This window comes from Cryptomeria japonica, chromosome 2 (genome assembly GCF_030272615.1).
Source record: "Cryptomeria japonica chromosome 2, Sugi_1.0, whole genome shotgun sequence".
Lineage (NCBI taxonomy): Eukaryota > Viridiplantae > Streptophyta > Pinopsida > Cupressales > Cupressaceae > Cryptomeria > Cryptomeria japonica.
The window spans coordinates 80,180,756-80,193,458 of record NC_081406.1 but is presented as its reverse complement, the minus strand read 5'-3'; the positions used below and the strand labels follow the sequence as shown (position 1 = coordinate 80,193,458).

Below are 12,703 nucleotides of genomic sequence, written 5' to 3'. Positions count from 1 at the left end.
AGATCTCTCTCGTGTTCGATGTTTTAGATGTGACAAATTTGGTCATTATGCTAAAGAATGTCAAAATGAACCCTCGCAAAGGGAAGCCAACCTAAATGAGGTCTCAGAACAAAATGAAGACTTCTTATTCATTTCTGCCTTATCAAGCAGCACACCCACAAATAGTAACACATGGTTGATTGACAGTAGTGCTTCCAAACACATCACAGGATATCGTGAGCATCTTTCAGACTTAGTAGAAAAGGATATCAGTCTACATGTAGTAATTGGTGATGATGCTCGATATTCGGTAAGAGGTTCTGGCACTACCTCTTTAAATTCACATTCAAGTATTTCACTTCACCTTAGTGATATCTTATTTGTTCCTAGAATTAAAATAAACTTAAGTAGCATTTTCTGAGGGTAAAGTACTTGCTTGGCCTAAGAAATCTAGTTTTAAATATGCTCGAGTTATTGGAAATAGATATGATAGTTTGTAGAAGCTCTCCACTAACCCTGTTCAAGCCCTCGTTAATGAGGCCCCTGAATCCTGTGAGCTATGGCAACAAAGGCTTGGACACTTACACTTTCAAGCTCTTTCTTCCCTCAGAAGGATAGTTAAAAGTATGCCTAAACTCAGTCAATTTCATGATGATACTTGTAAAGGTTGTGTTATGGGTAAAATAGTTAAAAGTTATTTTCATAGAAGTGAAAGTAGAGCTAAAGAAAAATTAGAACTTGTTCATTCTGATTTATGTAGACCTATGTCTGCAGCTTCTCCTAGTGGATGTCTCTACAATGTAATCTTCATAGATAATTTCTCTAGGAAAACTTGGATTTATTTCTTAAAGACTAAAGAATCTGATGAAGTCTTAAGTAGATTTAAAGAATTTAAGGCATTGGCTGAAAACATTTCTAGTAAAAGAATTAAATGTTAAAGGTCCGACAATGGAGGTGAGTATACCTCTGGCAATTGTTATGACTTTTGTGTTGAGTCAGGAATTAAGAGGGAGTTTTGTGTTCCCTACAATCCTCAGCAAAATGGAATTGTTGAAAGAAAGAATAGGACTATTGTTGAGGCTGCAAAGGCTATGATCCATGATCAAGACTTGCAGACTTTTCTTTGGGCTGAGACTTCTAAAACAGCAGTATATATTCAGAATAAATGTCCCCACCATGTTCTAAAGAATATGACTCCTGAAGAAGCCTTCACAGGATCCAAACCTAACATTAGCCACTTGAGAATTTTTGGAAGTCCTGTATATGTTCATGTGCCTAAAGAAAAGCGAACTAAGTTGGAGTCTTCCGGAAAGAAGGGGATGCTAGTTGGATACAGTGAAGCCTCCAAAGCCTTCAGGATCTACATTCCAGGTCAAAGGTATGTTGAGGTAAGTAGGGATGTTACGTTTGAAGAAGATATTTCTTTTAAGAAATCAAAAGGTTCACTTCTTGTTGATGAGGTTAATAATAATCAAGATATGAATATTGATACTAACCTTGAAATTCAGAGGGAGTTTGTTGAGCCTCCACCTCAAGAAGAGCATAATGATTCACCTGAGCCTATGGATCCTACAGATGTACCTGGTGACATTGTTGTTAGCAAAAAGAGGCCACTTTGGGTGAGAAACACCATTCAAGAAGCTGAAAGATTTGCAGCTCCCAGTCAGAGAAAGCAAGAGACCCCAAGTATTCTCCAACTACATTGCATTAATGAGCAATCTCATTAAGTCTGAGCCATGCAATGTTGAAGAAGTTATGAATCAGCACGCCTGGAAGTTAGCCATGGATGAAGAATATGAGTCAATCATCAAGAATGATGTTTGGGACATTGTGCCTAGACCTAAAGGTAAATCTGTTGTTTCTTCAAAATGGTTATTCAAAATTAAACATAATGTTGATGGTAGTATTGAGAAATATAAAGCTAGATTTGTAGCTCGTGGTTTTTCCCAAAAGGAAGGTATAGATTACGAAGAAACATTTGCTCCTATTGCTAGATATATCTCTATTAGAACTATAATAGCTATTGTTGCAGCTAGAGGTTGGAAGCCACATCAAATGGATGTTAAGACTGATTTCCTTAATGGTGTCATTGAGGAAGAAGTCTATATTGAACAACCTGAGGGTTATGAGATTCATGAAAGAGATACTCATGTGTGTAGATTGAAGAAAGCTCTATATGGCCTCAAACAGGCCCCTCGTGCTTGGTATGAAAGAATTGATAAATACTTGTTAAGTTTAGGATTTTGTAAGAATGATGTTGATTCTAACATTTACTTCAAAATATCCAATGATGAAATGCTAATTCTGGTTTTATATGTGGATGATTTATTTCTTACTAGTAAAGATGAGCTTATCATTAGATGTAAGAAAGAATTAGCTTCAGAATTTGAAATGAAAGATTTAGGTCTAATGCATTATTTTCTAGGACTAGAAATATGGCAAAGATCTTACGAAATTTTCTTAAATCAAGGAAAGTATTCTATTGATATTTTGAAAAGATTTAAAATGATGGATTGTAAACCCATGTCTACTCCTATGGAATCTAACTTAAAGAAGTTGAGTGTTTCTGCAGCTAACTCCGATTTTGCAGATCCATCTGAGTACAGACAATTGATTGGATCCCTGATGTATCTAGTTAACACTAGACCAGATATATGCTATGCAGTGAATGCTCTCAGCCAGTTCATGAGCATGCCTAAACATGTTCATCTTGTTGCAGCCAAGCACATCCTAAGATACTTGCGAGGCACAGTTGGTTATGGGCTGAAGTATCCACTTAACACTCCAATAACCCTGGAAGGTTACTCAGATGCAAATTGGGCAGGAAGTGTCAAGAACAGGAAAAGCACTTCTAGCATTTGTTTCAGCTTAGGATCAGCAGTGATCTCTTGGGCTTGCAAAAAACAGTCCTCAGTAGCACTAAGTACAGCTGAAGCTGAGTACATTGTAGCAAGTGTTGCTTCTAGAGAAGCGGTGTGGCTTCGTAAGCTCCTTGCTAGGTTGTTTGGACAACCTTGGGAACCTACAGTTATTCATTGTGATAATCAGAGTTGTATAAAGATGTCTGTCAATGCGGTGTTTCATGACAGGTCAAAACATGTGGAGACTCATTATCACTTCATTCAAGATATGGTGCAAAGAGGCGCCATTCAACTGAAGTATGCCAGTACTGATGATCAGATTGCAGATATTCTTACCAAGCCCCTATCGAGAGTGAAGTTTGTGTACTTCAGAGACAGACTTAGTGTTGTGGAAAATGAAACATTGGTTGAGAAGGAGTCTCAACCTCAGTGATACATTGTGTTGTATCAACTACCCTCTGCGGGCAATGCAAGGTGGTATTGTATTCTTCTCAGGGAGGAGCAAATGTAACCATCCTCTGCGGGCAATGTAAGATGGTAGAAAAGATCCTCTCCACCCTCTGCGGGCAATGCAAGGTGGATCCATTCTATACTTGTGTGCAAGATGGAAGATTATGTTATGTAATTCCAATCTATGCTTGTGTGCAAGATGGAAGACTACAACATTCTGATCATATAATCCATTCTTTGCTTGTGTGCAAGATGGAAGATTATGATATTCTGATTATGTAATTATTTCCTCCCTAGTTAAGAGGGAGTGTTGATTGTAACTAGGTAGGATGCGGATTCCAATTGCCTTAAGGCAGCATTGGAATCCGCCAAGGGCTGGGCCCTTCTCTCCCCTCTCACACGCCACTCTAAGGGAAACGTGTTCCCTCTAATAGGGCCAACCCTATAACCCAAAGGATAAATCTCACAAAAGGGATAAAAATAAATAAAAAGAATTGGCGCCAATTTAGTCCAAGCCGACCTCAAATAGGTCCCTTGCCACATACAAATAAAGAACAACTTGACCTCATTAATCATCTCATATCTTCCTTCACAAATGCGAATTAGCTCTGAAGTTGAATGCGAATTTCCAGTTAAAAAAAAAGGGGCGAATTTAGTCAGTTATCTGCTGTGCATGAATGCGAACTACATCTGCTGCCAAGGTGTAAACATTAGGTGTGGATATCTCCATTGAAAGGTGTGAACTGCTGTCAAGAATAAGGTGTCAAACGTGCAGACCAGGTTGTTGTTTGATGAAAACGAAAGTGAAGATCTGAGGTGCAGACCTGATACTGATTAGCCATCTACATCAGCCCTAAGTGTGGTCATATCAGACCTCTTAAAGAGATGTGTTGTAATCAGAATATTGTGTATAATTCATGATCAGATCTGAGGATCTTTTCTTGCTGGGTTTTTCCTCCTAGGAGGTTTTCCCAGGGTAATGTTGTCTTGTCTCATTTTTATCTATTTTGTTTGCTTTCTGTCATTCACTAAGTTGAAAACTCTAACAGTAAATAATCTAATTCTAGTTATTAAATCTGTTTTCTGAGTTTACTGTTATTCTGAAAGTAAAACTAACATATATAACATGCAAGAGGGGGCCTAACCTTCTCTATAGCTTATGATGCCCATATTTAGAGCAGAGGTCACTGTTGAGAATGTTTTAATTTTGCAAATGGAAAGTGTCTTTGCCTGTTTATATAGCACATATGCAGCAGGATTAGAGATTATGTTTAAGATAGTATTCTGCAAGAATTAGTTTGCAAAATTTTAGATCTTTACAAATGTGGGGCAGTATCCAAGCCCTAACTTTACTATTCTAGGTGTAACAAGAACACTCTAGCAGCAGTCAAGATGCTTTCTTCAGAATGAAACATAAAAAAGGCAAGTAGAAGTTCTTCTGAATATATTGCATCAGCGAGCGCAAATAAAAGAAATTACCGAGGCAAGAGTAGGTCCCTGACCAGCTTTCTTGAAGCATCTTGTATTTGGTAGTGTGAGAGCCATAGGTTGTGCATCTAAACACACGTAAATTTCTAAGTTTTAGCTTAGTTCACCACCCAGCTTTCCTGAGCAAATGGTCATCCAGCATCAAGGACAATGACTTTTAAATACCAGCAGTTATCAAACCAAAGTAACTGATGGTAAGAAAAAACCCTCATAAGACCTCTCTACAGAAAGCCTCAAATTTCAGGGACTTAAATGACACCATCGAAAAAATGAGGTACAGAGAAGATCAAAACACGAAGGTGAACATTGAAAGAATTCTCACACATTGAAGACCTTGCTTATTTCTAAAAAATTCTCCAAAATATTCTCAGAGGTGTTTGATGATAAAATTTGCAAGCTTTCTTTCATTCAAGCTTCTACAAATCTCATGAAAAGATTGGTAGAAACTGGAAATCCTTTCATGAGAATAATTCTCAAAAAATTCTCAGAGATGTTTGATCACAAACCTTGCAAGACTTCTTTCAAACTTAGTAAATCTCAAGCAAATCGAAACTGTCCATGATTACACATCGGTGGGATACTCAAGTCTAATCTTTCAGAAAATGTTTCACTGCTTTAAAAAAAACTTTATAAATTGGCATACATATTAGAGCCTTCTATCAAGTATGACATAAAAATTATGAAGCATTCTACTGTTAATAAGGCGATAAGACTATGCACAAACTCTAATACAAGGTGAAATTCAAAGCAAGTATAGAAAAATCTTAAGCACCAAATTCCCCAACTGTTTGCTACTTCGTACAAAAAAAGAACAGCCTAGTTATATCACCACCTGATATAACCAACAAACTTGTAGGGTGCAAATTAAAAAGAACTTCTATGGATAATATAGAAAATAGGAGGAATGCAGCTGTGCTATTACAGCAAGTGCAAATGCAATCCTGAATGCCACTGATTTGCAAAAGGGAAATGCCATGCATTAATCCCAATGAAGGAGAAACAAGAAAATTAAAGAGTGAATAACTGTATGAAGATAACAAAGGGAAAAGATAAATAGATCTCAGAAAAAATAGTCAACAAAGCACTGCAAATGTCATTTTAAGTCATTGTAGATTCAGCCATCAATGATTGCATACCGTGGACAATTAAAATTGAAGTGACCATCTATAATCTAAAATTTATCACTGTTTGACATTAGAAACGTCTGAAATATTGAAAGATCTAGGTTGAGTAAAAAGGGGTAGATGACTGATTTATCATGTCACAAAATGCTTATCCTGTGGTAAGAGAAAAATGACTTAGAATGAACAATGCATGACTGTCATGCTAATGTAAATACAATAGAAGGAAATACACGGATAACCAATATCTATGATTCTATAAAATTCATGGCAAAGAGCATTGTAATGTCATGCTATTCTCGAGCCTTAGTAAATCTTTACTTGTGCAGTCATAACTTATAAGTTATTTTGATGTGTTCAGAGTCTTACCTTTAGGATGGCCAGTTGAAGAAGGTTTTAATAGACATTGTTCCCATAGTAATTACCTCTTACCAGCATCCATATCACCAGAAAATAGATAGTCATAACAATTTCCAATTAAGTTTCAGTGAATAAATCTCACTTGTAGCAATAAAGGAGTCCCATTTCAGAATGTTGTGTTTCATTTCAAGGGGATGGGTGGATGCTATTAACAAAAGCATAACTAAAAAAATTGACTAAAATAGATGTTCAAAGAATGTTGTCCACTGGTAAAGTGAGTTCACTATCTTTGAGTTGTAGTGACCCAAGGTTAAATCACATTGTGGCCATGTAAAAGCAGTAAAGTGCCCGTGGATTAAAAGTGGTTTTCCAATTCAAAAACAATGACCAAAATATATATTCAACTCATATCCCAAAGATAATTATTACACTTGTATTGTTGCAGGCTATATGTTGTAGTCACAACTATTCCTAGAAACAAAGTCCCTTCATTATGGCAATTCAATACGATTACCATGTTAATTTTAACTATAATATTACTCCAAATAATGTAATGTTTTTATAGTAATCTGTTATGCAGCACATATTTGTTGAAATTTGATTCTAGTACACATCAACAAAATTTGCAAACTCACGTGGCTGTCCCCGTTCATTCCTTTTTGAGTTTACTATTCCTGCACGCTTTTCTTTACTTTTTTCTGCATGAGTAAAACAAAACTTATAGTCAGTACAGTGGAAGGGCAGTCACCAAATTGCATTAGATAGATTAAAACAAACAGATAGAGAGCCTGAAACTTTTATAAACTTGGATGGAAACTCATTAAGATTATAGTTTATGTGTACAACAATAACCCAAATACTACAATAACTTGCAGGATGAAGAGTAAGATTAGATCTGCAAAACAAAATGCCAACAACTCAGCAAGGCAAAAAAAATGATTTAATATCATACTAGGCAGATTTATGTTTTAAATATAATACCGTTATAGGCTTTGGTTGATTTCTGCAGACCCTTGTCACCTTACTTTGGCATCACGTCAAATATTTGTTAAATTTTAAGTAGCTTGCTAGATATTTCTACGAATCTATCATTTTAGCAAATTCAAATTGTTTCTTCATACAAGGGCTTTATACCTCTGGGTGGACTTTGAGCTCCTCCATTCCACAAATATTTGATGTTCAGTAGGTCTTTCATAAATATTTCAATGAATTGAGACTTGCCTCAAAGTCAAGCCACCAACATTTAGGAAACATCTTAAAAAACCATACAATTTTATAAGTTCGCTAATCTTGACAACACTGCTTTTGCAGTGGATTTTCAATTTGCTTTAAACTTGACAAATCTAATAATGCCTTCCAATTTCCTAAGTTTGTATAGTTTAAAAAGTTCTCAACAAAGGAGCTTTTTATAGAAATTGAGCCAAATTTCATTTTCAAATGAAAACTATTTTGGAAAAATTTGACAAAATAGCCAGGTAACTAAAATTAGCAACTAGAATTTCCCGGAGTTCTCTCTTTGGCCATGTTTAAGTCTTTACAACAATTTTATGAGACAGTTTGAAGGAGGCCTGAAAGAATGACTAGTAATCACAAAAGAGATTTTGATATTTTATAAATCTTATCATTTCACCAAAGTTTCATCATAAGGAAATTTCCTATGCCATGCTACAAAAAGAGAAGATTTCAAGAATACCAAGAACAGAAATTTGTCCCCGCATTCTGTTCGATAGACTCTAGCAATTTACCAAAGAACATCCAATGATATCAAAATAAAAAAATCCAAAGGTAGATAAGTAGATAAGGTGGAATCTCAAAGCTGTGTCACAGTCACAGAGAGGCCGGCACGAAAGCCAATAGGAAGATAAAGGACGTGCTAATATCAAACCACAACACAAGATAGATGATTCTGGAGGAGGCTGGCATTAGACATGATTTTATTTTGTTGTTGTACAGGGGGTTAAAGTGAAACAACCGACCAATAAGCAAGAAACAGAATTGTGCAATCATAGTATGACAGAGGATGCACTGAAAGAAGTGGATAAAAAACAAGGGATGCAGAATGCGGAAGAACTCAAATGCTTATGTTTTGTCTGCCTCTTCCCAGTTTGGTGCAAACTCCTGATATGCAGACTCATTTTTTTCTTTTGATTACAAGCTGAAATGAACACCACTGTTTTGACTGTGGTATTTTAGTACCGATCTTTCTGCAGAAGGTATGAATTTCTTCTACATTATGTTAGATCTTACAGTTCCTTCTGGTACTACAAGTACCAAACTCTTTGATTGGCATATCTCAGCTCAGAATGAGCATCCAGACCATCTGAGAGTTTCGTAATATTTTACTCTGATAACTTGAACTCAATTTTTCTACTGCTGGGATTATTCATTTCTAAAAGTCAGCCCTCTAACATTTTGACAAATTTTGGTATCCTGGATTCTGCTCCATATATGTAGGCTCTCACAACTCAATATTTTATTTCTTGATGGAGGAGGACCCTGTTTGAATTTGATTCAACCAAGATTACCAGAGCAGCAAGTTCTTAATAAATGTGTGGCAAGAAGTTTTAAAAACTCTATTGCAGATGATACTTTCTAGATTCTCTCTTGACTGAATCAGCAATCGTATTTCTAGGCACTTTAGCTACAGTGTAAAGTAAATCCTCCATACATTATCCAGTCTATCTTGGGTAATGATCTGGACCTAAGAATTCTGAACAAAGGTACATTTGTCCATAGTACTTATCAATTGTACCTGGATATAGTCCTGAGTCTCATTGACCTGCTTTGTTCTCTAACAGACATTAATAGAATTTCTTTCTTTTATTTCTAACTGTCATACTCACATCCAAGGACGAGAAAAATCAATCCTTATCCTGCAACTGCAGCGGTCCACCTTCCACTTTGAAGGAAGTCACTAGATGAATATAAGTCTGCCGCTGATTACTACTGGTTGCAATAATTCAGCATAGTTCGTTATTTGTTTTCTTGATCTTATATGGGGAATCCATGTTAGAACTCTTTGAAGATACAAAGAATATGGTAATCTAGGGAAATTTCTGACAAATAGCAAGAGAGGCAACCTTTATAAGAAAGAAACACTTCCTCGGGCTCCGCACCTCTTGATGGTTAAAACTTGAAACAACTGGAATGTAAACGATGACAACTAGCTGTTTAGTTTGTCTCCAGACTGATCTGAATTCTTCTCAAGGGGAAAACAAATTTGTGGCCCTTACGCATGACTGTAATTGAAAACTTTTTTTAAGGGTCCCCAAAAGATCTTAAAACTCTAATTATTCGAGCTATACTCACAAAGAAAAGTGCAGCCACTTTTGAAGGTTGAAACAACTGTAACATTTGTGATCGAGTAGCCCATTCGGTCTGGCAAACCTAACTAAAACCATTTAATTATATTTCATAAGGCCTTTGGTAATTATAGTTATCAGTGCTGCAACATGGGTAACCTCCATGTTTTGACGTCTGGTTGGCCCCAAACAGATCCCAAAACTCTTATCATTACGTTCATTCATAAAAGAAAATAACCCTAAACAAAGGCCAGACATTGAATCCAACGGAATGAGTTCTTTTCATGAAAGCGTTAAGAGTTCTTGTTACAGAGCCCCAGGTTCAGATTGCAGACGACACAATGAAGTGCTGAAATTGGGTTAAACACCGCATCCAATTAGACAGCTGGGGGAGTATGCAAACTAAAATGTTAAGTGGAATCATGGGTGAAATTGACAAAGAAGTAAACGGTGAAATATTAATGATGTGGCAATTTCAACAATTTATAAATGCAAGCAAAACAAATTAATTCGGCAAAAGAAACATGGACAGAAGATAGCGTACCGCTGCTTGAATCGGTTAACCAGCTGTAAAAAGAATTTTCGTCTTTAAAAAACGCAGGTTTCGCCATTACAAGCGATCTTTTAGGCAGCCGGATGATCTAACAGCACGAAAATTAGGCCACCAGTCTTATGCAGAAAGAAACCTCAAATCAAGAATTGAAAGCTCGAACAGTTATAAGATTATGTTCATCTGAACCACAAAAGAAAAATGATACAAACCAATTTTGCAAATTACTTAACAAGAATTTTCAAGAGATAATCCAGAGAAATTCAAGAAAGAAATATTTGCACTGCAAAATATATACTTGCAGGCGTTTGAACAGAATATGCAGGCCGCAAATTGCTGTGCTGAAACTGGAAGCAAAGTATCGAATATGGAATACACGTAACTTTGCTCCAATTGAATTGACGTCATCCGGCAATCTACACGCTATGCCAACAATTTTACACAAATTTGATTTTAGTTTATGTAAATTGTAATTACTAGTTCGGGAAGAAGGTGCAGTGTTTACGAACGCAAGCTAACTACAACTTGTTTTGGGCATAAAAGATTAGAGGATTCAGGTTGAGGATCTTAATTTTAGGCCTTTCAAAATCATAAATGTTGATTTTATATCACTTTTAATTGTTACATTGGTATATTAGCAAGGTGGCTCTCCAAAATTAAGATATTTTATCAAATATGATATCATATCAGTATGTTTTTTAAATGTCTAAAAGATCTTTAAAATGGTAAGTTTTTTTATCTATATCATCAAATATGATATCATAACAGTTTGTTTTTAGATATTTTAAAAGATCTTTAAAATGGCAAATTGATAGTTGTATATAGAATTATAATAGTTATGTATTAAGTTTTATTTTGTTGGTGCACTAATGTGATAACATATGCCATCGCATGATTTGTCACATTCTAGATCTAAGAAGAAGAAGACAATTTTAATGTCCATGAGGCTAAGGATAGCCTATGGGACAACTTCTCCAATGAAAACCGACTTATGTAGACCAATTCTTTGCATATGCAAGTTGATGATGAGTGCTCCCAACTTCTCAATATATTTCTCACTGAATAAATAATACCACGAGCTAGCAGTTAAAATATTAATAAACTTATTTTATCTATTGTCTTTGAGGGCATCACACTCTAAGATAAAATGATTTTCAGTTTCCACTTTTCTAGAGGTGCAAAATGTGCAAACCCTTTCTTCCCAAGCCTCTTTGGCCCTTTTCCACTATCAGGGCTCATAACATAGTTGATGAGAGTTAGTTCTAAGTTGAGCAATAAGAATTTTAGCTCTCCATGAGATATTGGTCCCTATGTAAACTTTTTAAAGATGATCAACGTTTGATTGAACTCATTGATATAGTATTGTTTCTTTCTTCCTAGCCCGATACCCCAAATTCTCTTGTAGAATACATTTCATTGATTTATATCTACTCAATAATAACACTGACTTTAAACTCAATAAGTACTAGGGTTATACTACTAAAAAAAATTAGCCATTAAACTAACAAATGATCACATCTATTGAAACATGCTCAACCACATTTTCCTATTGATTTGATTTACAATTTTTTTTAAGAAAATTAATAGTTTGAAAACAATGGAATATTTTTATTTTTTGTATATAGAAGTAGGTTTATTCTTTTTTTTGTAGATTATATTTATAATGATGTGAAACAGAAGATGCTTTATGATTTACAATTTTGAAATATAACTTTTGAAATGCATATAATATCTAATTTGTGACATATAAAATTTATTTGTATTATATATTATTTGTTATAAATAAATGCAATATAACAACTTCAATTTGTTTAGAAAAGCATTTGTTTAATATCTTTTGCTTTTAAGTCTAAAATGAGCTTTTTGTTTTTACACATTAGAATAGAAAATTATTAATTGAATAAGAATGAAAGGTCAAGGGTTTCCCATGCTTGCATTTATCTCAAAGGTATATATATTGACAATAATAGAAAGCTAGTCTATGTTAAGCAACAAAAATAAAAACAAGAAAGTATAATTTTGGTAAGGTGAACAAGTCTCATTGATATATTGATATACAATTGTTATGCATCCACCTATAAATTATGAAGGTGTGAACTCATTAGGTTAGAATTTATTTTTGAAAAGATGATAGCGAAAAAAATAAAATGAAAGGTTATATATAGAAGGTTGCATTAAAATTTATGCATATGAAATCATTATAATAAATTTTAATGTAGGTTAGTCTCTTTATTTTTCCAATAATTATGTATTGATTGACATTTAAATTTTAAATGTCAATCAAAAGAGAATTTTAAATATCTAAAGTCCTTTTAGTGATTTAACTCTAAATATAATTATAAAAATTAAGTTGTCTTTCTATTTTACTAATACTGATTGTTGCTTTGTTGAGTGCCAATCCTTTAGAGTTATGTAGAGTAATTATCCATGCCATAGATATTGGTAATTGTTTATGATTACCTAGTGATATAGGTAATATAGGGTATAGTTTTTTGTTTCCTTTTGGCTCTATGGTGGACCACTATAGTTATTGATTTGTGCCATTATGTACAAAGGTAAATCAAGTGGTCAAGCATTCTCTTAAGTGTTTTC

General features: G+C 34.7%; 1 protein-coding gene across 5 annotated transcripts in view; it reads right to left on the bottom strand.

The window, feature by feature from the left end:
- Positions 1 to 10,691, bottom strand: part of LOC131078857 (uncharacterized) — a 78,651-nt gene extending 67,960 nt beyond the window's left edge. Inside the window, exons 1-3 of one of the 5 annotated variants that reach the window (XM_058016670.2) lie at positions 10,410 to 10,691; positions 10,106 to 10,202; positions 6,895 to 6,957 (exon numbers count right to left, since the gene is read on the bottom strand). In XM_058016670.2, the coding sequence (XP_057872653.1) occupies positions 6,895 to 6,957; positions 10,106 to 10,172 (130 nt within the window). In that variant the 5' untranslated portion in view covers positions 10,173 to 10,202; positions 10,410 to 10,691. Of the gene's footprint in view, positions 1 to 6,894; positions 6,958 to 10,105; positions 10,295 to 10,323; positions 10,343 to 10,409 lie in introns of those variants that run through there. The other 4 variants (XM_058016667.2, XM_058016669.2, XM_058016668.2 and 1 more) reach the window with 4 other exon arrangements.
- Between the last annotated feature and the right edge of the window lie 2,012 nt (positions 10,692 to 12,703).